Genomic DNA, 26558 nt, shown 5'->3' on the forward strand with positions numbered 1-26558 from the left:
TAAAATTTAGCAAAGATATTTCTGAGCTGTATTTGTTATATATCCCCGAATATCGTTGTTACAAAGTGCATATTACGACTGCGGAGTACAAAAAATAACAAATCGGATGAAGAATATATATGAGAGCTATAGCTATATCTGAACCGATTTCGATCAAATTTGGCATACTTATTTGCAGTCCTAATTTGTTTGTATGGGCAAAATTCCATACTATTCGGACTGATATTATACGTTCTGGTGCACAATAAAAGGCAAATCGGACGAAGATATAAATGGGATATTTTTACCGATTATCTCCAATTTCAATAGGGTTCGTCCTTGGGCCAAACATATGATTTCTGCAAAATTTCATCTGGATCGAGCAATAAATGCGAACTGTACTTTGTTTACAAAAATACATGGACAGACGGACGGACGGACGGATATGCATAAATCGACTCAGAATGTGATTCTATGCAGATCATCAAAAGGAACTATGGGTCTATCTCGTTTCCTTCTGCCTGTTACAAACAAATGCACAAAGACATAATACCCTGACCACCTTGTGGTGTAGGGTATAAAAAAATATTATGAATAAAAATTAGTGGGAAAATCCAGCAGATTATGAAAGAAGAGCTAAAAATAGAAAAATAGAAAACACTTGCAAAATAACATAAATAGAGTGGAAAAGTCCCTTCACCGCCCACTTCAACATTTTGAAAATTTTCGAATTAAAAGTCTATAGAAACCTCTGATTTTCGGTATTTAGGGTGAGATAAAGAAAAACTGCAACAAAGTCAAACGCCATCATTTTTACATTTGTCTTTTAAATTTTATTGAATGAAAGTAAAAAAATGTCGGAAATAACATCAAATTTTAGACTATGTTTAGATTTGTTCGAATTGGTCAACTTTGGCACGATTTATGGCCATTAAACGGCTGCCCCAATGTTGCTCTGCGGTATTTTGTCCAATTCCCTGGGTGAAGCGCTTGCTTGAGATGATCGACAATTTGGTATTTTTAGTGGCAACCTTGCTATCCAAAATACTCCAAGAACAATAGTCCAACAGATTGATATCCGTAGATTTTGGTGGCCATTGTGCGCTGGGCTTGCTGTGAAGCGAGGAACCTCATTTTGTAACCATTCTTGGGTGGCGTGTGCTGAGTGCGATGGTGTTGGACAGTCCTGTGGGAATGTCCAAGGTCTGCGACCAAAATGTTGGCGTGCCCAAGGCTTTAATACACCCTCCAGAATATTATCGCGAAAATATTCGGAATTTTTTCTGATATTTATAATAAGTTTAATTTTGTTCGAATTGGTCACCTTTGGCACGAATTATGGACTTCAAACGGCCAATGAAACCGTCACACGCTGCCCAAATGTTGCTCTGCGCTGCCCAACTGTTGCTATCCGGTATTTTGGCCCATTCCGGGCGAAGCGCTTGCTTGAGGTGATCAGCACTTTGGTATTTTTTTTTAGTGCCAACCTAGGTTTCCAGTATACTCCTGACACAATAGGCCAACGGATTGGTATCCGGAGATTTTGTTGGTGGCCATTGTGCTCTGGAAATGAAGCAAGGAACCTCATTTTGTAACCATTCTTGCGTGGCGCGTGCTGAGTGCGATGGTGCTATGGTGCTGAGTCCTGTTGGAATGTTCAAGGTATGCGGCCAAAATGTTTGCGTGCCCAAGGCTTAAATAAACCCTCCAGAATCCTTTCCAAGAGGGAAGTGAAGCCCATATAGCTGATCTTCGAATTGGTACCTGCGAAATAGATTTAGAACTCTGTGGAGGGCTACCACTTTCTAAGAGAACTCTGGGTAATTCCAAAGGGGCGTTGGCCGAAGCATCGTATCGCAACGCCTGTGCAATGGTGCATCATGGTTGAAGCCGTCAATTCGATAATCATGTAAAACCCGTCGACATCACCCTCCGGAATATTTTCGCGATAATATTCGGCATTTTTTCTGATGCCATGGTCGATTAATAAGAGCGGTGAACGACCACCGGCTGTTATGGCGGCCTACACCATCACCATGACCGGCGCTTGACTTCTGGTGGACAACCGAAGGTGCACATTTTCAGCTGACCTCTTTGGCAAGTAAACACAATCGTTTTGTTTGTTTACAAACTGCTGGGCAAAGAATGTTTTCTCATCCGCGACGGAGAAATCCACATTCGGCAGTTCACTACGTTCGGCCAAGCAAAGCAACTCTTTAGGGCTTTTGAGTCTATTTTCTTTCTGTTGTGGTGTAAGTTCTTGCACTTTTTGGAATTTCACTTGGCTTTAACCCGAGCTCATTTTTCAATATTTGCCGAATCGAAGGAATATTGCAATATGTTCAGCTCACGAGCCATTTTTCGACCACTGCGATGCGGGTTTCGTTCAAGTCGCTTCTTTACTTCTCGAACCATTTCTGCTGATGTTGCTGTTTTCTTTCGTCCACTTCCTTGACTTCGTCGGGCTACGCTACCAGTATCTCGGTAACGAGCGATGGTACGAGACTCTAAAGATTTATTCACATTTAAATGCTGGATTGCTCTAACGATAGCCACTTGTGGTTTTCCAGCCAAATATAAAGAAATCACACTATCACGCTTGGATTCCGAAATTTTTTTTTCTGGAAAACTCTCACCAAAATGCTTTTGCACGTTTGTAAACAATATAATGAGCTGTCACTGGAATAATTTTAACAGATGTCTGATGAATGGCTTAGAAATGACAGCAGTCTGAAGTTGGTTGCAGTTTTCTCATCTCACCCTGAATTCCTGGTATTTACGTAAGACTAAGACTTTTGATGCCTTCTGGAACCTATAGTAGAATTTTATGACAAATAAATTTACGAAATATTTTGACTTCCAAATTTAAACGGAGTTTTGAACCATATTTTGAAAGTACCAAATAGAGTACCCTTTCAACGATTCTCTTTAGGATTAAAATTTTTGACCAAAATAATCTTCGGCCAAAGACATTTTATCTACCTAAAATGATCGGATTCCAAGGAATCCTTAAGAGTATCAAAGATATGTTGAAGAGGGAAGAAATTGCAGCCTCTATTTAGGTTACTTTGCGATTTAAAATTTCAAAGCGTCGATACAGATTTCTTTAATTTTTAACTCTACTTCCATAATCTACTGGATTTTTCCGGTTATTATTTTTTTTCCTGGACTGTGTAGCATAAAAGATAAAATTCTCCCTTAAAGAAGAACATGAATTTCCCGTCGGAAAATAAATTTCTCAAAGGGGGAAGATATATAAAATATTTATTATTTCTCACAAAATAATTTTTATTTTTAACTTTTTTTTATAATTTCGAGCATTATTTTAAGTAAATTGACTAAAAACTTCACTTGAAAAAAAAACTCCCAAAAATTCCAAAAAGAGATTTTTTTTCAAAAACTATGAATGATTTTTATTTCAACTTTAAAAAAAATTAAAACTTGTATGGATTTTTTTTTTTGCATTTTATTACTAACTAAAATTTTCTCCAGCCATTTACCTTTCTCTCTTTATATAGATGTATGTGTGTCTCTCTCTCTCTCTTCATTCTGTCCTTCTCGGTGTTAACTGTCTCTCTGTCTCTTAGTGTCTATCTGTGTGTTTTGACAAATTGATTTTTCAACTTTCCAGTTTTAGGTCTATCGAAATTTGCGAAATTGGCCCGATCGGTAACGAGAAGTCGTCAATTCAGCGCACATCTGCCAACGCTAAAGGATCCAACGAAACAATCAAATTTGGCTCATGTAAGTGCGAGTCAATACTTGTTAACTTTTTTTATACATAATTTTAATATCCTTCGTATTTTTTTCAGATGATGTCCCTTAGTGCGGATATTATGCCCCAGTATAGACAGGAAGCGCCTAAAACACCACCTCACATTTTATTGCATTATTGTGCATTTAAAGCCATATGGGATTGGGTTATATTATGTCTAACATTTTATACAGCAATTATGGTGAGTTGAAGAGGAAATACTCAAACAAAAAATGCATGAATAAATTCTTTAAATGCCTCAAAAAAAAAAAAAAAATAAAATTAAAAAATTTGGTTAAAGATCTGATGGTTACTTTGGTGATCTAATGTAAATCCACCTTTTTAACGATGGTGCTTTTTACCAATATTGAATAAGGGCTCTTCAAAATGTGTTGAAATTTTGCTGGAATCATTCTTAATATAAAATGCCAATAATAACTGTACCAATTCCATCAAAATACTCCTTAAAAATCGATGATTTCTAGTAGGAACTATAGTGCGTATGATTTATAATAATTCCGGGGTGATTTTTTGTTTTCTTCATAATTCTTTTATTTATAAAGTTATATCTGTAATTTTTTCGCCAAGCTCAAGTAAACATATTCAGAAATAATACAAAAATATGGAATATAAGGAATTCTTCAAAAAAAATCATATTTAATTATTCTATCAAATATTTTGAAAAACATGTGAAGACAAATTTTATAAAATTTGAATAGAATTATTATTTTAACAAAATCCTATCAATAACTTCACTAATTTTGTACTAAATTCGAAATTAGATATACTTTTTGCTTCCATTTCATAAAAATATTCCTTAAAAACCAATGACTTCTGGTAGGAACTACAGTGCGTATGATTCATATTAATTCCAAGGAGATATTTTGTTTTCTTCATAACTCCTACATTTATGAAGCAATTTCAGTAATTTTTTGACCAAAGTCAAGTAAACATATTCAGAAATAATACAAAATTATCACATTCACCGATCTCGTCAACAAAATATTTCAATATCTAAATCCAATTCAAAATTTAAAAATACATGTAACGAAAAATTTTATTTAAATTGGTATTTATTGAATCATGAATTATAATTAACTTTTATATAAATATATATAAATCGGATATACTTACTAACTCTATTCCACATAAATATTCCTTAAAAACCAACGATTTCTGGTAGGAACCATAGTGAGTATGATTTATATTAATTCCAGGGCGATATTTTGTTTTCTTCATAACTCTTACATTTATAAAGCAATTTGAGTAATTTTTTGACCAAACTCAAGTAAACATATTCAGAAATAATACAAAATTATGGAATTTAAGGAATTCTTCAAAAAAATGTTCATATTTAATTATTCTATCAAATATTTTGAAAAACATGCAAAGACAAATTTGATAAAATTAAAATTAAATTATTATTTTAACTACGTCCTAGAAATAGCTGTACTAAATTCGTACCAAATTCGAAATCAGATCTACTTTTGGTTCCAAATTCATAAAAATATTTAGTAAAAATCCACGTTTTCTTGTAGGAACTATAGTACGTATGATTTATTTTAATTACAGGGCGATATTTTGTTTCCTTCATAACTCTTACATTTATGAAGCAATTTTAGTGATGTTTTTGGCCAAACTAAAGTAAACATAACCGAAAATAATACAAAATTGCACCATTAAAGAATTCCGTGAAAAAGCAGTCACATTTATTAATTCAATTCAAAAATTGAAAAAAAAATGAAACGAAAAATTATATTTCATTTGGTATCATTTTCTTAAAAGTGAATGACAATTTTAACTGTATCCCGAATCAGACATCCTGATTGCCTTCATTAGAATTCATTTTTCTTTTAAATATCCATTATAAATAAATGTAGGCAAATTTGTTCGTTAAACTTCTATTTTAGAGCTACAGACCATAGGGCGTATGATTTTATGTAATTATTTATTTGTGTTTTATTTAGAGCTTTTGTTTATTTATAGAGCTTTTTTAAATCACTTCTTCACCAAGATTAAGGTAATATAGCATAGCAGAATACAAAATTACAAGAAAAAAATAAACCTATATCAGGAAATATCATTTATGGATTTATTTATTTGTTTTACTTAATTTATTCAAATACAGTTTGAAACCTTAAAATTTCCTCCACAAGACTTACTAACTGAAGGTTTATCTGTGTTTTTTATACTACATATACCTCTCATATACATTTTGGGTAAATTCTTGGACAAAAACCAATTATGAATCAATTATGAATTATAAACCATAGGGCGTATGATTTATATTAATTATGACTTTATTTGATATTCCGTCCATAACTTTTTCTGTTATGGAGCTATTCGCCGAACTTAAGAAAACATATCATGGCAAAATACAAAATTACCAAAAGTTAGGGATACCCAATAACATTTATTGTTACAAAGCGGTTATAAAATATAAAAAAAAAAATAAAAGAAAAAAATATTTTTTTATTTTATTTTTTTGTAAAGAAATTTTTATTTTTTTTAATTTTGCTTCTTTCTTATATGATATATTTCTGGCATTAGATGTCGTGTATAAATTTTAGGCAATTAGTGGTGGAAAACGAGTTTTAAAACTTTGTACATAGCTGCGTATGATTTATTTTAATTATGATTGTGTTTCGTAGTTTTCCCCATAACTTTTTCAGATGCGGAGCTAATTGTGAATTTTCTTCACCGTACTTAAGAAAACATAATCTCAGAAAATACAAAAATTATTGAAAGTTTGTTTCGTATATTAAAAATAATTATTATTTATCGATTAAATGATATTTTATTTTTTTTATTTCAAAACAGCCTGAAAAAAGTCGAACTATTTTCAAAAATAAGACCCCCTAATTAACCCATGCTCTGGTTTATTTTAAGAATATTTTTTCTATACAAATTTGTGTTAATATATTGCCCCAAAACGTATTTTAGAGTATTGGTCCATAGGGCGTATGATTTATTTTAATTTTGAGTTTGTTTGGTATTTTTCTTATAACTTGTTCAGTTTAGGAGTTATCTGTGTAATTTCTTCACCAAACATAAGAAAACATAACGTGGCAAAATACAAAATTAAAAAAAATTGGTGACATTTCCTAAAAATATTTTTTTTTTTTTTTAAATAAAAAAGGGAGTTTTTTCATTTATTGCAAAATAACATATTATACGGGCTACTTTTATGACTAGGACTCCCTAATTGACCCTTTTTATGTTTAGTTTATATCTTATTTATTCCTCCCATAAAAATTTGCGACATTTTGCTGGCCCAAAACGAATTTTAAACCTTTGGACCATTGTGCGTATGATTTATTTTAATTATGACTTGTTTTTGGTATTTTGGGCACAACATTCTTTTTTATGGATCGATTTGCGATTCTTTTTTTACGAAAGACAAGGGAACATATTGCTCTAAAATACAAAATTTTCATAAGAAAAAATCTAAAGTAAAATAATTAAAATTTCCAGATACTTTGCGGATTAATTTTATATTTTTCCCACATCGATCTTTTTAATGTTAAGCCCTCAAATTGTTCCTGTATGCTTTCCAATTCCCTTTGATTATGTTAAGGTCATTGTTTTTTATGTTATTTATGCCTCCCATAAAAATCTGTAACAATTTGCTGGCCTAAAACGATTTTTAAAGCTTTGGACCATAGTGCGTATGATTTATTTTAATTATGACTTGTTTTTGGTATTTTGGCCATAACATTTTTTGTTATGGAGCAAATTGAGAAATTTTTCATGAATAATAAGGGAACATTTTGTTCTTTAATGCAAAATTTTCATTAGGAAAAAATCTAAAGGAAAAAATATTAAAATTGGTAGGAACATTGTTGATTAATTATCAGAACATTTTTTCTACATTGATCTTTATAGTGTTAAGCCCCCCAATTGTTCCTGTATATTTTTCAATTCTCTTTGATTATCTTAAGGATATTGTTTTTATCTTATTTATACCCCCCATATAAATTTGTGAAAATTTGTTGGGCCAACCCCAATTTTTAAGTTTTGGACCACCATGCGCATGATTTATTTTAATTATGACTTGCTTTGGTATTTTGGCCATAACATTCTTTGTTATGGAGCAATTTGCGAAAACTTTACGAAAAATAAGGGAACATATTGCTCTATAATACAAAATTTTTATAAGGAAAAAATCTGAGGTTGAAATGATAAAAATGTCCAGAAACTTTGTGGATTAAATTTTTTTACATTTTTTCCACATTGATCTTTTTAATGTTTAGCCTCCAAATTGTTCCTGTATAATTTCCAATTATCTTTGATTATCTTAAGGTCATTGATTTTTATCTTATATATTCCTCCCATAAAAATTTTCAACAATTTACTGGCCCAAAACGAATTTTAAATCTTTGACCCATTGTGCGTATGATTTATTTTAATTATGACTTGTTTTGGTATTTTTGGCATAACATATTTTTATATGGGTCGATTTGCGAAATCTTTTTCACGAAAAATAATGGAATATATTGCTCTTTAATACAAAATTTGTATAAGGGAATAATCTAAATAAAAAATAATTAAAATTTGCGGTAACTTTGTGGATTAATTTTTTTCCACATTGATCTTTTAAATGTTAAGCCCTCAAATTGTTCCTGTATACTTTTCAATTGTCTTAAGGACATTGTTTCTTATGTTATATATTCCTCCCACATAAATCTGTGACAATTTTCTGGCCCAAAACGAGTTTTAAAGCTTTGGACCATTATGCGTATGATTTATTTTAATTATGACTTGTTTTGGTATTTTGGGCATAACATTCTTTGTTACTGAGCAATTTGCAAAATTTTTTCACGAAAAATAAGCGAACATATTGCTCTCTAATACAAAATGTTCATAAGGAAAAAATTTGAGGTAGAAATGATAAAAATTTCCAGAAACTTTGTGGATTAATTTTTAGTACTTTTTTTCACATTGATATTTTTAATATTTAGCCCTCAAATTGTTCCTGTATACTTTTCAATTCTCTTTGATTAGCTTAAGGTCATTGTTTTTTATCTTATTTATTCCCCCATATAAATCTGTGACAATTTGTTGGGCCATACCCAATTTTGAAGCTTTGGACCACACTGCGTATGATTTATTTTAATTATGACTTGTTTTGGTTTTTTGGCCATAACATTCTTTGTTATGGAGCAATTTCCGAAATTTTTTCAAGCGAAAAATAAGCGAACATATTGTTCTTTAATACAAAATGTTCATAATTAAAAATCTGAGCTAAAATTATTAAAATTTTCAGATACTTTGAGGAATAATTTTACCTATAGTTTTTCTACATTGATCTTTTTAACGTCAAGCCCCCAAATTGTCCCTGTATGCTTTTCAAATCCCCTTAATTGTCTTAAGGATATTGTTTTTTATATTATATATTCCTCCCATAAAAATTTGCGACATTTTGCTGGCACAAAACGATTTTTAAAGATCTGGACCACCGTGCGTATGATTTATTTTAATTATGACCTGTTTTGGTATTTTGGCCATAACATTCTTTGTTATGGAGGAATTTGCGAAATTTTTTCACGTAAAATAAGGGAACATATTGCTCTGTAATACAAAATGTTTATAAGGAAAAAATCTAAAGGATAAATAATTAAAAATTGTAGATACTTTGTGTTTTAATTTTTAGTAAATTTTTTCCACATTGATATTTTTAATGATAAGCCACCAAATTGTTTCTCTATACTTTCCAATTCCCTTTAATTGTCTAAAGGATAATGTTTTTTATCTTATATATTCCTCCCATATAAATCTGTGGCAATTTGTTGGGCCAAACCCAATTTTTAAGCTTTGGACCACACTGCGTATGATTTATTTTAATTATGACTTGTTTTGGTATTTTGGGCATAACATTCTTTGTTATGGAGCTATTTGCGAAATTTTTTCTCCAAAAATAAGCGAACATATTGTTCATTAATACAAAATTTTCATAAGGAAAAAATCTTAAGGAAATTGTTCCTGTATACTTTCCAATTCCCTTCAATTAGCTTAAGGACATTATTTTAGGCATATTTCAGATTATTTTGCCCACCATATATTTGTGAGATTTATGTGACGCCATTGCTACATCACTGAAAAGCCCATAAATTGCCAAACGAGAAAGTTCCGCACACACACACACCTTCACAAAATGGCAAATTACAAATGTTTAGGCCATAGATTCATTATCTTTGCTTGTTCAGAGCCAAGCCCAAGTACAACTACTTGAATAATTAAGTGATAATCTCTAGGCATGGCTGGTGTAATTTACAATCTTTCCCTGGGAGGGGTCTAATAAATTTCCCTGGTGCCATGTGGCGTTGTCTGTGATGCTGTTATTTATCTCCCAAGGGCCAAGTGTTTATACTTAGCCATGTCTAGTGTTTTCTATGACAGCACTTTAAAGGTCTTTAAGTTGTAACCTAACATCTATTATCTATTACATTTTCTGCTTGTTTACTGTCATTTCTTTCTTGCTCTTCGTTTTTCTTTTCAGGTGCCATATAATGTCGCTTTTAAAAATAAAACCTCAGAAGATGTTTCATTACTTGTTGTTGATTCAATTGTAGATGTTATATTTTTTATTGATATTGGTAAGTATAAACAGCCGCTTCCCCACACCCCGCACTCATCTCAAGATGGCAACATGTCATAAATTTTGTTAAAAAGCAACCCAGAGCAACTCAGCCACAGAGACTATTAACATAACCACTCGACATACATTTCCATCATATACCGCCATGTACACAAACCCACCAGCTTTTCATGTTTTATGTATGTAGCGGAAACAGTAAAGCTGTCTTATGAAGAAAACATTCATACATACCTGCCTGACAAAATGCAAAAAAAAAAAACAAAATCCCAGTCATTATAAATTCATATTGGCAACGGAAACGGATGTTGTCAGTTTCTTAGCCACACACCCCGAACTGAACTATGAAAGCAACATGAAAGGAAGTCATTTTGCAGGCTTCGTTAATTCCAGTACTTTTCATAGAAATTCCATTATCCAGGTTTCTAGTTAAAAGTCCTCTTCATCATCATCAGAGCTCATTCAATTTTATACAATTTCCTTTTTGTCAATAACAACGAATTTATCCGTTTTTGGTCTGGTCTGGTGTTCTATTTCTGGGAAGACATATATCTTCGCTCCTCCACAAAATGCTATTTGATTTAAATGTTTGCTAGTGTCACGTTAACATGTCTGAATTTTTTGAGTACCGACGAGGAAGAAGAAGTCACTTAAAATACTGGCGAATTATGGCAAATATTAAGTCCGTATGAAGAGGGATATATCTTAGAGAAAAAGAGTGTGAAAAAATTTAATGATGAGAATTTAAAAAAAGATTTTATTTAAAAAATGAGCAAAAATAGCCATGTATCACAGTTTCAAATGGGGTCAAATAACAACAAAAATGTTGTTTTTTTTTTTTTGTGATAGTCATAAGAAAAATTTTCAAATGGGTTCAGGAAACAACACAACTGGTTTTTTTATGATATTCGTGTGAAAAATTGGAAATTCGATTTAATTTATTGCAGTATAACAGTTTACAACAGTTTCATATGTGACCAAAATACCATTAAAAAAATCATTTTGGTTAATCCCAGGAAAAAAATCGAATTTTAGTGAATTTTTTGCCAGTATAACAGTTTATAACAGTTTCAAATTTTAGCATAAATTCGCTATATTAATCTTTTTTACAGAAAAATAACCTTGAATTATACAAAATAAATGTGTTTTCCCCAAAATTTGCAGTATAACAGTTCTCTATAAGACTAAAAATCCCTAAAAATATCATGAAAAATTTAAAAAAAAATATGTTTTTATAACCGTCTTGAATTTGTCCAAACTTTACTAACTATGCATTTTATAACAGTTTCAAATGGGATTTGCAAACAACGCAAATGTTTTTTATGATATTCGTATGAAAAAATGAAAATTTGATTTAATTCGTTCCAGTATAACAGTTTCATATGTGACCAAAAAACCATTAGAAGTTGAATTTTTATTAATTCCAAGAAAAAAATAAGAAATTTAGTGAATATTTTTCCAGTATAATAGTTTATAACAGTTTTGAACTTTACCATAAATTCACCATATTAAGCTTTTTCACAGAAAAATAGCCTTAAATTATACAAAATAAATATGTTTCCCCCAAAATTTGCAAGTGTAACAGTTTTCTATAAGACCAAAAATCCCTACAAATATCATGAAAAATTTTTAAAAATTAAAAAAAATTGGAATTTTAGTGCATTTTTTGCAAGTATAACAGTTTATAACAGTTTCAAATTTTAGCATAAATTCGCTATATTAAGCACTTTAACTGAAAAATATCCTTAAATTATACAAAATTAATGTATTTTCACCAAAATTTGCCAGTATAACAGTTTTCTATAAGACCAAAAATCCCTAAAAATATCATGAAAATTTTTTAAAAATTATTTTTTTATAACCGTTTCGAATTTGTCCAAATTTCACTAGCTATGCATTTTATAACAATTTCAAATGGGATCAGCAAACACCGCAAATGGGTTTTTTTATGATATTCGTATGAAAAATTGAAAATTTGATTTAATTTGTTGCAGTATAACAGTTTATAACAGTTTCTTATGTGACCAAAAAACCATTAAAAATAGCATTTTGGTTAATCCCAAGAAAAAATATGAAATTTAGTGAATTTTTTTCCAGTATAACAGTTTATAACAGTTTCGAATTTTAGCATAATTTCACTATATTAAGCATTTTCACACAAAAGTAGCCTTAAATGAACCAAAATAAATTAATTTTCCACAAAAATTAGCAAGTATAACAGTTTTCTATAAGACCAAAAATCCCTAAAAATATCATGAAAAATTTTTAAAAATTAATTTTTTTTATAACCGTTTCGAATTTGTCCAAACTTTACTAGCTATTCATTTTATAATAGTTTCAAAAGGGATCAGCAAACAACGCAAATGGTTTCTTTGTGATAGTCCGAAGAAAAAATTGTAAATATGATTTAATTTATTACAGTATAACAGTTTATAACAGTTTCATATGTGACCAAAATACCATTAGAAGTTCAATTTTTATTAATCCCAAGGAAAGAATAAGAAATTTAATACTTTTTATGCCAGTATAACAGTTTATAACAGTATAACAGTTTCATATGGGACCAAAATACAATTAAAAAACAATTTTTGTTATTCCCAAGAAAAAAATCAGGAGAATTTTTGCAAGTATAACAGTTTATAATAGTTTCGAATTTGAGCAAAAATTCGCTAAACTAAGCATTTCCGCACAAAAATAATCTCAAACTATACAAAATAAATGTGTTTTCCCCAAAATTTGCAAGTACAACAGTTTTCTGTAAGACCAAAAATCCCTAAAAATATCATTAAATTTCATGAAAAATTTTTAAAAATTATGTTTTTATAACCGTTTCGAATTTGTCCAAATTTCACTAAACTATGCATTTTATAACAGTTTCAAATTGGATCAGCAAAAAACATTTGATTAACTTTACTAAAGTATAACAGTTTATAACAGTTTCATATGTGACCAAAAAACCATTAGAAGTTACATTTTTATTAATCCCAAGAAAAAAAGACGAAATTTACTGGTTTTTTCCGAGTATAACAGTTTATAACTGTTTTGAATTTTAGCTTAAAATCGCTATATTAAACACTTTAACTGAAAAATATCGTTAAATTATACAAATTAAATGTATTTCCACCAAAATTTGCAAGTATAACAGTTTTCTATAGGACCAAAAATCCCTAAAAATATCATTAGTTGTAAATATCATAAATAAACCTTTTATTTGGTGCAATTTTTTCAGGAGTAAAATTTTATAAGCATAACAGTTTTGTATGTAATCAAAAATCTCTATAAACAGTATATTCATTAATTCCAAGAAAAAATCTAAATTGGATGAAATTTTCTCCCGTATAACAGTTTATAATTGTTTGAAATTTGGGCATAAATTCGCTATATTAAGCATTTTCACCGAAAGTTTCCGCCAAATTATACAAAACAAATGTATTTTCACCAAACCTTCCAAGTATAACAGTTTTCTATTAAACCAATAGTAAATATTTTTGCTCAAAGCTGAAGAAATGTTTACATTTGCCCTAATTTTTTCAAGAATAAAATTTTAGAGTAGTTTAATATATGATCGCAAATCCCGAAAAAAAATCCTAATTTGAAGAAATTTTCTCAAGTATAACAGTTTATAACAGTTACGATTTTTAGCATAATTATACTATATTAAGCATTTTCACAGAAAAATACCCTTAAATTGTACAAATCAAATGAATTTTCCCCAAAATTTGCAGTATAACAGTTTCCTATGGGACCAAAAATCCTTAAAAAATATAATTTTTCGTAAATATCATAAATTTGGGCAAAACTTCCTTGAATTAATAATTTTATTATTAAAACTCCCCTAAATCATAAAAACTAAAGAAAATATAAAAAATTTTTAAATTTTTTTTAAGTATAACAGTTTATAACAGATAACAGATTTGAAATTGACCAAAACTTCTTAAAATGAAGCTTCATCTTGTCAAGATTCCCTCAAATCACAAAAAATCAAATAGTTTGCCCAACATTTGGATGTATAACAGTTTATAGCAGTTTCATGTGTCGCCTGCAACCACAAGAAATAGTATTTTTTCCTGATATCACGAAGATTCTCAATTTAGCTTTTTTTGGTATAACAGTTTATTTTAAGGCTAGCATAAATCCCTGACAGTTTTTAATAGCTGTATAGCAGTATATTACAGTTTAACAGTGAAGAGATCGTATAAGGTTTATTATTGTTAGAAAATTTAAGGTTTTTTCAAAAACTAATTTTGTATAACAGTTTTGATAGCAGTATAACAGTTTAAAAAAAAAACCCTTAAAAAACATTGGAAATGTTATTCATTGAGCGTTTTCCACGTAAAAATTATTGTATAACAGTTAAAAATAACAGTATAACAGATTCCAACAGTGGTAAATATTTGAATTTTTTATCTTTTGTAGTAAATCCAATGGTGTATAACAGTTACAGATAACAATATAACAGTTTATTGCAGCCGCAAATATTTAAAAATTAGTTTTTATTATAAATTTTAGTCCCTTTTGGAATAAATAGCTGTGTATAACAGTTTCTAATTTTAGTATAACAGTTTATGAGAGTTTCAATATCATCAACAACAATTATTAAAAAAATCGTTTTTTGTATATTTAGTCTTGTTTGGAAAAAATATGGACATAGTTTCCTATACAGTATAACAGTTTGTCTCAGTCTAAAAAATATAGAAAAGTATAGTAACCTCAATTTTATACATATCTCTTCGTTTTGTCGGAAAATATAAAGGCAAGCTACAGTTTGAAATGGCGATATAACAGTTTAAAACATTTTCAAATATATGAAAAATTATATTTTTTCAAAACAAAAAAAAAATATTTTGTATAACAGTTTTTACAGTATAGCTGTGTATTACAGTGATAACGTTCTTCGCAAATGTTGTACCATATAAAAGTTTTGAATAGCAGTAGAACAGTCCATTGCAGTCTCAAAAATTTAATATATCTTTAAAAAATAATTTTTACAAATTTCTTAGTCATTTTTGAAGTCTCAGTTTATAAAAGCAGTATAACAGTTTATTACAGTCTCAGAAATTTAAGAATTTTTTTGGAGAATACTTTAAATTGCCAAAAATAATGTTTTACGAAAAAATAACAGAGTATAACAGTTTTTCGTTGCAGTATAACAGTTTCAAAAATGTGAAAAAAAAACCTTTAAAAATCTGCAATTGTTAAAGATTTAATTTTTTTTCGATAATAGAATAGTGTGTAACAGTTTCTGAATGCAGTATAACAGTTTCCAAAACGTTTCAAAATTTGTTAAAATATTGTAATTATTAAATATTTAATGTTAATCGAAAAAATAGTGGTGTATAACAGTTTTTGATGTCTGTATAACAGTTTCGAACAAAGATAATTATAAATGTATTATTATTCACTTTCAAAGGGTTTTGTTATAAATACGACCGTATAACAGTTTCTGACAGCAGTATATCAGTACACTTCATTCTAAGAAATGTAAAAAATGACATACAAAAATATAACAGATTTTTAACGATTTTTTTAGATTTTTGAAACTGTTATACTGATATGCAAAACTGTTATACACTCTTATTTTTTTTTTCGTGAAATTTTATTAGTGCAGAATTATTGCTGCAGTGTTATAATTCTGTTATAAGAGTGTATACTTTTGAAAAGCAGCATAACAGTTTTAAAAATGTAAAAAAAAAATTGTTAAAAAATTGTTATTATTAAATATTTAATTTTTTCAATAATAAAATAGTGTATAACAGTTTCGAAAATTTTTAAAAAATTGTTAAAATACTGTAATTATTAAATATTTAATGTTAATCGAAAAAATAGCGGTGTATAACAGTTTTTGATGTCTGTATAACAGTTTCAAAAATTTATCAAAATTATTTTTTTAGCTAATATTTCTATAGAAAATCATGTTTTGCAGACATTTTAAAATTTAATGTTCATCGAAAAAATTAGTGGTGTATAACAGTTTTGATGTCTGTATAACAGTTAAAAAAATAATTAAAAAGATTTTTTAGGTAATATTTCCATAGAAAATCATTTTTTGCAGACATTTTAAATATTAATTGTTAATCAAAAAAAAAAAAAAATAGTGCTGTATAACAGTTTCAAAAATTAATCAGGAAGATTTTTTGGCAATATTTCCATAGCAAATCATCTTCTACAGACATTTTTGTTTTATTCTTCCATCACACCTTTCTCGCTCCCCCTTCCGTAAGACCGAAAACATCCGCATCTACTTGTGCATCACAGACATGCATTGCTAAACAAACTACACTTGCCATAAACATAACCCATAAAGCCGGAGTGGTTATGAATAAATTCATAAATCAATTTTGGAATGCTGACAAGAGCACAGAGAACACGGACATTGCAGTGAAAACGTGTTGCGACATCGGAAAATATCAGACAAACATTGCGCTGCTAAAAATCTCCAATAATTTTTTTTTCTGTTTTCACTTTCTCCCCTTTACGTTTTTTAGTTTTAAATTTTCATACAACATTTGTGGGTCCTGGCGGCGAAGTGGTCAGCGATCCAAAGGTGATACGTATGAATTATCTTAAATCATGGTTCATTATTGATTTGCTCAGCTGCCTGCCATATGATGTCTTCAATGCCTTTGACAGGGATGAAGACGGCATTGGTTCGCTATTTAGTGCTTTAAAGGTTGTTCGCCTCCTGCGACTGGGTAGAGTTGTACGAAAATTGGATCGCTACTTGGAGTATGGGGCGGCCATGCTGATATTGTTGCTGTGTTTCTATATGTTGGTAGCCCATTGGCTGGCATGTATATGGTATTCGATAGGTCGAACGGATGCCGATAATGGAGTAAGTAGAAGCCCTTTGACCCCTCACCCTTCCTCCTGGTACTGAAAAAGGTAATTTTACCCGCGAATTTTCTTTCAGATCCAATATAGCTGGCTTTGGAAGTTGGCCAATGTAACCCAATCACCCTATTCGTATATCTATAATAATGACTCCACAGAACTGATAAATGGTCCCTCGCGTAAGAGTATGTATGTAACGGCCTTGTATTTTACCATGACTTGCATGACATCGGTAAGTTTTCGTTTCGTTTTTCATTTTTACAAAAATTATTCCCCTGAGGAACCTCTTGGAATTTTGTGCAATTTCCATTTTTTTAGAGCCGACGAAATGAAAAAAAAAAAACTTTTTTAATATTCAATTTTTTCTTCTTTCATTTTTTTCATTTTTTTTAATTCTAGGTGGGATTTGGCAATGTAGCCGCCGAGACGGACAACGAGAAGGTGTTCACCATCTGCATGATGATAATTGCAGGTGCAGTGTTTTTAACACGTTCCGTTGCCACGTCATTCTATTGCTATTAAATAGAAAAAAAAAATAAACAAAAACGCTAAAGTGATACTAACATGAATGTATAACGCTTTGGTAGTTGTTGACAAAAAAAAGTATAACAGAATGACATAAATGAAATGTGCGCTAATTTAAACAAATTTTTGCCGTCATAAATCCCCGTATAACAGTTTTTAAGATTGGAAACAATCACCAAAATATTCGTTTATTTAAAACAAAACTTAATTTTGGATTTTTTATACCAAATTTTTCTATATAACAGTTTTTATAACAGTTTGTATAACAGTTAGAGTTTTATAAAAAAATGCGTAGGAAACGACAGAAATTCATTAATTTAAAAAAAAAACTAAATTGACGATATTTTATATCAAATTTTCCTGTATAACAGTTTGTATAACAGTTAGATTTTTATAAAAATATTTAGGAAACGACATAAATTTCATACTTTCTTAAAAACCAATAGAAATCTATGAAATTCCTTAACATGAAATCAAGTATAACAGTTTTTCACAGTAGTATAACAGTTCTAAACAGTATTTAAGATTGGAAACAATCATCAAAATATTCATTCATTAAAATGAAACTAAAATGAGATTTTTTTAAACCAAATTTTCCTGTATAACAGTTTGTATAACAGTTAGATTTTTATAAAAAAAATAGGAAACGACAGGACTTAATTGTTTCTTAAGAAAACAATGGAAATCCATAAAATTCCTTAGCATTAAATCAAGTATAACAGTTTTTCACAGTAGTATAACAGTTTTAAACAGTATTTAAGATTGGAAACAGTCATTAAAATATTCATTTATTTAAAAGGAAACAAAATGGAGATTTTTTACAACAAATTCTCCTGTATAACAGTTTGTATAACAGTTAGGTTTTCATAAAAATTTTTAGGAAACGACATAAATTTCATTTTTTCTTAAAATTGCAATAGAAATCTATAAAATTCCTTAGCCTGAAATCAAGTATAACAGTTTTTTAGAGTAGTATAACAGTTCTAATCAGTATTTAAGATTGGAAACAATCATTAAAATATTCATTTATTTAAAATGAAACTAAAATGAGATTTTTTTAAACCAAATTTTCCTGTATAACAGTTTGTATAACAGTTAGATTTTTATAAAAATTTTTGGGAAACGACATGAATTTCATTATTTTTAAAAAAACAATAAAAATCTATAAAATTCCTTAACACGAAATCAAGTATAACAGTATTTCACAGTAGTATAACAGTTCTAAACAGTATTTAAGATTGGAAACAATCATTAAAATATTCATTCATTTAAAGCGAAACCAAAATGGAGATTTTTTATAGCAAATTTTTCTGTATAACAGTTTGTATAACAGTTAGAGTTTTATAAAAATATTTTGGGAATGACATAAATTTCATTATTTATTAAAAACCTATAGAAATCTATAGAATTCCTTAGCATGAAATCAAGTATAACAGTTTTTCACAGTAGTATAACAGTTTTAAACAGTATTTAAGATTGGAGACAATCATTAAAATATTCATTTATTTAAAACTAAACTAAATTCGAGGATTTTTTATATCAAATTCTCCTGTATAATAGTTTGTATAACAGTTAGATTTTTAAAAAAAAAATTATAGGAAACGACATAGATTTCATTATTTTTAAAAAACCAATAGAAATCTATAAAATTCCACAACATGAAATCAAGTATAACAGTTTTTTACAGTAGTATAACAGTTCTAAACAGTATTTAAGATTGGAAACAATCATTAAAATATTCATTCATTTAAAATGAAACTAAAATGGAGATTTTTTATACCAAATTTTCCAGTATAACAGTTTGTATAACAGTTAAATTTTTATAAAAATATTTTGGAAACGACATAAATTTCATACTTTCTTAAAAACCAATAGAAATCTATAAAATTCCTTAGCATGAAATCACGTATAACAGTTTTTCACAGTAGTATAACAGTTCTAAACAGTATTTAAGATTGAAAACAATCATTAAAATATTCATTTTTTAAAATGAAACTAAATTGAGGATTTTTTTTACCAAATTCTCCTGTATAACAGTTTGTATAACAGTTAGAGATTTATAAAAATTTTTAGGAAACGACATAAATTTCATTATTTCTTAAAACCCAATTGAAATCTATCAAATTCCTTAACATGAAATCAAGTATAACAGATTGTAACAGTAGTATAACAGTTCTAAACAGAATTTAAGACTAGAAACAATCATTAAAATATTCATTTATTTAAAACGAAACTAAAATTAAATTTTTTATATCAAATTCTCCTGTATAACAGTTTGTATAACAGTTAGAGTTTTATAAAAATGTGTAGGAAACGACATAAATTTCATTATTTCTTAAAAACCAATAGAAATCTATGAAATTCCTTAGCATGAAATCAAGTATAACAGTTTTTCACAGTAGTATAACAGTTCTAAACAGTATTTAAGATTGGAAACAATCATTAAAATATTCATTCATTTAAAACGAAACTAAATTGAGGATTTTTTATATCAAATTCTCCTGTATAATAGTTTGTATAACAGTTAGAGTTTTATAAAAATGTGTAGGAAACGACATAAATTTCATTATTTCTTAAAGACCAATAGAAATATATAAAATTTCATAACATAAAATCAAGTATAACAGTTTCTGACAGTAGTATAACAGTTTTAAACAGTATTTATGATTGAAAACAATCATTAAAATACTCATTCATTTAAAACGAACTTAAATTGAGGATTTTTTATACAAAATTTTTTTTGTATAACAGTTAGATTTGTATAAAAATATTTAGGAAACGACATAAATTTCATTATTTCTGAAAAACCAATAGAAATCTATAAAATTCCATAACATAAAATCAAGTATAACATTTTTTGACAGTTTGTATAACAGTTAGAGTTTTATAAAAATGTGTAGGAAACGACAAAAAATCATTAATTTAAAAAAAAACTAAATTGACGATATTTTATGCCAAATTTTCCTATATAACAGTTTGTATAACAGTTGGATTTTTATAAAAATACTTAGGAAACGGCATGAATTTCATTATTTCTTAAGAAAACAGTGGAAATCTATTAAATTCCTTAACATGAAATCAAGTATAACAGTTTTAGACAGTAGTATAACAGTTCTAAACAGTATTTAAGATTGGAAACAATCTTTAAAATATTCATTTATTTAAAATGAAAATAAATTGAGATTTTTTATACCAAACTTTCCTGTATAACAATTAGGTTTTCATAAAAATTTTTAGGAAACGACATGAATTTCATTATTTCTTAAGAAAACAATGGAAATCTATAAAATTCCTTAGCATGAAATCAAGTATAACAGTTTTTCACAGTAGTATAACAGTTCTAAACAGTATTTAGGATTTGGAAACAATCATTAAAATATTCATTTATTTAAAGCGAAACCAAAATTGAGATTTTTTATAGCAAATTTTTCTGTATAACAGTTTGCATAACAGTTAGAGTTTTATAAAAATATTTTGGGAATGACATAAATTTCATTATTTATTAAAAACCTATAGAAATCTATAGAATTCCTTAGCATGAAATCAAGTATAACAGTTTTTCACAGTAGTATAACAGTTCTAAAAAGTATTTAAGATTGAAAACAATCATTAAAATAACCTAAATTGAGGATTTTTTATACAAAATTTTCCTGTATAACAGTTTGTATAACAGTTAGATTTTTTTAAAAATGTGTAGGAAACGATATAAATTTCATTATTTCTTAAAAAACTAATAGAAATCTATAAAATTCCTAAGCATGAAATCAAGTATAACAGTATTTCACAGTTTGTATGACAGTAAGATTTTTATAAAATGTGTAGGGAACGACAAAAAATCATTAATTTAAAAAAAACTAAATTGAGATTAAATTTATACCAATTTTTCTGTACAACAGTTTGTATAACAGTTAGATTTTTATAAAAATTTTTAGGAAACGACATAAATTTCATTATTTCTTAAAAACCAATAGAAATCTATAAAATTCCTTAGCATGAAATCAAGTATAACAGTTTTTCACAGTAGCATAACAGTTATAAATTAAGCAAAATCATATAAATTTGTTTGTTTTTATGTGCATACTCGTAAACTAGACTGGTTTCTCAAATTTAAAACTTCTGTATAGCAGTTTGTAAATGTGTATAACAGTTATGTTCAAATGATTCATTGTAGGAACAAGTAAAAGCTTTTAGGAATTAAAAAAAAATACAATGACCTGTTACCTAAAGGCAAAAATCTAACGAGTTTTATATATAAATAATTGCAGTATAACAGTTATATTTAAAAAAAATATGTGTGTGTGTGTATAACAGTATCTGATGGCACTGATGGCACTTGCAGTATAACAGTTTAAAAATTTTTGGTAAAATTGGTAAAATATTAAAATGTTCGAAAAATATTTTTTAACGCTGTTGAAACTAAATATCCAATTTTATACAGTATTACAGTATATAAAATTTATTTCACTGATAAAATTGATCTTCGTACATTTCTTATTAAATGAAACTTGTATAACAGTTTTACAAGGAGAGCAAAAACGTTTAATTAGGTAAATTTTTAGATTAGATATTTATTATAAAATTTGAGAAAAAACATGCAGTATAACAGTTTAAAAATTTTGTATAACAGTTTTGGAAAAATTGAAAAATATGTTCTGAAAGTAGTTTTCAGTGTTACTAAAAGCTTATTATGCAGTATAAGAGCATGTTGAATATGTATAACAGTTTCGTAATTGCAACATCATTTATAGGCAATTTTTTTTCATAACAAAACTGCAAATTTTATATTTTCCTATAAAGTAGTTAAGTTTATTTTTGGCTTAGATATTTATAAAAAGAGTTTTTAAATGAAAACTTGTGGTATAACAGTTTAAAAATTTTGTATAACAGTTTTTGGAAAATTAAAAAATATTTTCAGAAAATAATTTTTAACGTTGCTAATAGACAAGAACAGTTAAATATATTATAACAGAAAATAAAATGTGTATAACAGTTTCGTAATTGCCTCATCATTTTTCTAATTCAAGTTATTTTATAAGAAATACTGAAAATTTTATATTTCCCTCAAAAGATGTTGATGACAATTTATTTAAAACTTAAAAAAACATTAAAATAATATTAAAATTCCAATCAAAACCCTCTCAGCGCACATTTCATTATGTAACGCCGCTAGGACTAATAAATGCTATTAATCGTTGTTGTAGTTTCCCATTATTCCCTTAAATAATTTTCTTTTATTTCTTAGCTGTTATAATCAGTTTTAGTTCATATTTTTTGTTTGTTGTAATTTTCTCCCACACACAGAAATCATTTTTTTTACTCTCGTGATTACAAAAGGTGTATATAATTTGATACGGTCAAAACGTGTCTCATCGAAATAATGGTTTAAGAACTAGGACACGTTGGACCAAATCCGTTTCAGGACATTTGAAGTCGATCCAGCAATGTCGGTCCGTCTGTCTGTCTGACTGGTGCTCACGATAAATCCCAAAGGGAGTATCCGATTTGTCCAAACTTGTTACATCCTAAGATTATTATTAAACTCAGATCGAGTTAGGGGATGGGTAATAACGGCCCACTCCTTCTGGTACCACCCCCACAAAAGTTCGAAATTTTCAAAGAAAATATTTTACTGCACAGAAAGAGGAAGGATAATCCGATTTTGCTCCAACTTTGCAAATGCTAATATTTACATCAGTGTGAGGCCAGGTGTGAAAATGTTAAATTCTTAAACACTATGTGGGAGAGGTTCCAGAAGAAATAGTTCGATATCGACCATCTTTATAACAGGTCTTGTTTTGATGGAAATATTGAGATGTACCAAGTCTGAATTGAATCGGATGTTGACTTCGATATTCAAAATGTTGACTATTTGTGGGGGGAGGTACCAGAAGGAGTGGACCGATATATTCCATTTTCACACCAGACTTTGGGTTAATAAAAATATTGTGATATGTGTGATTTGAAGACAACCGTACTCTTACATGACATTTTATAAGATTTATAGTTATTCAAAATGTTGACCCTTTGTAGGGGCGGTACAAAAAGAAACTGTCCGATCTCTACCGTTTTTATAACAGATCCTTTGTTTTCTCACCTGACAAATATTAGGATCTCCTCCTAACTGGATCTAAGTTTGATAATAGTTTTACGATGTACCAAGTGGACCAAGTCGGACACTCCCTTCGAAAGCTAGATCGAATTAAAATTTCCTTATACGGATTTGGCCCAAAGAGTCCTATTTGAGAGACCACATTATTTGACGTAGAGCTTTAAAATTTGGCAGACCAATTTTTATTGTGTCTAGAATGGTTGGTATTGAAAATAAGATAAATCGTTCCATGTTTTGATATAGCCGCCACGGTACCTCCATATATTCGGTATTCTGATGATTTTTGCCGCATTTTTTTTCAGGGATTCTAGCTAATGTGGTGGAACATAGTATGTATAGGTCCAGGTTTTGGTATAGCCCCCATGGTACCTCCCGATATTCGGTATTTTGATTGTTTTCGCCACATTTTCACCGAATTTGTCTAAAAATTGGTATTTTTAGTTCGCAATGGATTCTAGCTCCGGTGGCGGAACATGGTAAATATAGGTTCAGGTTTTGGAATAGCCCACATAAAAAGGTACCTCTCGATATTCGGTGTCTTGATTATTTTTGCCACATTTTTTCACGGATTTGTCTAAAAATTAGTTTTTTAATTCGTAATGGGTTCTAGCTCCTATGGCGGAATATAGTATGTATAGGACCACATTTCCGTATAGCGTTACCCAACGATACTTGGCATTATCACTTCACATTTAGCCCCGAAATTGTTTCAAATTCGGTATTTAAGAAGATTTGGATGTTGACAAACCTTGAAGTATAAAATTGTTTATCGAGGTTCCCGTTGTGGGCATGGCCCCCATATAACGGCCTAACCCATTTTTGGTTTTTTGAAAAGTCTAACAGAATTATATAAACGGCCTTACTGGTATTTGTAGTTCAAAATGGAACACGTTTGAAGTCAGATACTTTTATACACAAATGTTTTCTTTACCCAATGGTGGAGGATATTAAAAATTCGGCCCGGTCGAACTTAAAGTTTTTTACGTGTATTTTTATACCCTCCACCATAGTATAAGGGGTATATTAAGTTTGTCATTCCATTTGTAACACCTTGAAATATACATTTTAGACCCCACAAAGTATATATATATGTACTCTTGATCAGCATAAAATTCTATGTCGATTTAGCGATGTTCGACCGTCTGTGGAAATCACTCTAGCTTCCGAACGAATTGAAGTAGATTGATACAATTTTCCTCAAATGTAGATTATGTCTGCAGCACATTTGGTATTGAAAATGGGCCATGTAGGTCCACGTTTCGGTATAGTCCCCATATAACGGTACCTCCATATATTCGGTATTATCATGATTTAAACGACATTATTCACCGTAGTGGTTTCAAATTACGTATTTAGAGTTCATAATGGAAACTACAGTCTGTGACAGAAATTTGTCTATGCAGCTTCATGTCTTCGTATAGCACCCATATAACGGTACCTCCCGATATTCGGTATTTTTATGATTTTAGTGTCATTATTCACCGGAATTGCTTCAAATTTGGTATTTGAAGTTAGTAACAGATACTACAGCCTAAAGCAAAAAATTGTCTGTGCAGGTCCACGACTTCGTATAGCCCCCATATAGCGGTACCTCCCGATATTCGGTATTTTCATGATTTTAGCGACATTATTTACCGGAATTGGTTCAAATTTGGTATTTGAAGTTCGAAAAGGATGCTACAGCCACTGACAGAAAATTGTCTGTGCAGGTCCACGTAGTCTTATAGACCCCAATATACGGCTACATTCGGTATTTTTAAGATTTTAACAGAATTTTTAATGGATTTTTTTTTTCGACTTTGCCCATCTCCTAACTCGATCTAAGTTTGATAATAATATTGTGATGTACTAAGTTTGGACCAAATCGGATACTCCCTTCGAGAGTTATTGTGCGCACCAGATTGGACCAAAGCGGATGCTCCCTTCGATACTTATCGTGCGCACCAGACAGACAGACGGACGGAATCCAAATGTCCTGATACGGATTTAACCCAAAGAGACCTAGGGTCTTAAACCGGCCGTATCAAATGATATATACTCTCTAGGCTTATGGCTGAGGATATAATAATCGAACATTGGCTAAGGGTATACATCTGTCTGCAAATCCGACTGATACCTTTTGACTTATTTTTTACACCCTTTACCCTTTGTCATTCCGTTTGCGACATCCCTTAATATTCGTCGTAGACCCCATAAAGTATGTATATTCATGATCGGGATAAAATTCTAAGAAGTCTGTGTGTCCGTCTGTCTGTTGAAATCACGAAAGATAGACGTCAACATTTGGCAGAACAATTTGCATTGTGTCTAGGATGGTTGGTATTGAAAATGAGATTTGGTATTTGATTCATGCTACAGTTTAAGACAGAAAATTGTCTGTGCAGGACCACGTCTACGTATATTCCCCATATAACCGTACCTCCCGATATTCGGTATCGTAATGATTTTAGCGACATTATTTATCGGAATTGTTTCAAATTTGGCATTTAAAGTTCGTAATGAGTCTATGACAGAAAATTGTCTGTGCAGGTCCACGTCTTCGTGCAGCCCCCATATAACGGTACCTCCCGATATTCGGTATTTTGATGATTTTAGCGACAATATTCATCGGAATTGTTTCAAATTTCGTATTTGATGTTCGTAATGGGTACTTCAGCCTATGACAGAAAATTGTCTGTGCAGGTCTACGCCTTCGTATAGTCCCTATATAACGGTACCTCCCGATATTCGGTATTTTCATGATTTAAGCGACATTATTCACCGGA

The 26558-nt window shown here is 29.5% G+C and overlaps 1 protein-coding gene across 1 annotated transcript in view; it reads left to right on the forward strand.

Moving 5' to 3' along the window:
• LOC101896376 (potassium voltage-gated channel protein eag) overlaps positions 1–26558 on the forward strand; it is a 274849-nt gene that overhangs the window by 225404 nt on the left and 22887 nt on the right. Inside the window, exons 7-12 of the mRNA XM_059118706.1 lie at positions 3617–3723; positions 3792–3935; positions 10233–10329; positions 16814–17160; positions 17239–17391; positions 17559–17631. Of these exons, the coding sequence (XP_058974689.1) occupies positions 3617–3723; positions 3792–3935; positions 10233–10329; positions 16814–17160; positions 17239–17391; positions 17559–17631 (921 nt within the window). The remainder of the gene's footprint in view (positions 1–3616; positions 3724–3791; positions 3936–10232; positions 10330–16813; positions 17161–17238; positions 17392–17558; positions 17632–26558) is intronic.

Source organism: Musca domestica, unplaced genomic scaffold (genome assembly GCF_030504385.1).
Source record: "Musca domestica strain aabys unplaced genomic scaffold, Musca_domestica.polishedcontigs.V.1.1 13, whole genome shotgun sequence".
Classification (NCBI taxonomy): domain Eukaryota; kingdom Metazoa; phylum Arthropoda; class Insecta; order Diptera; family Muscidae; genus Musca; species Musca domestica.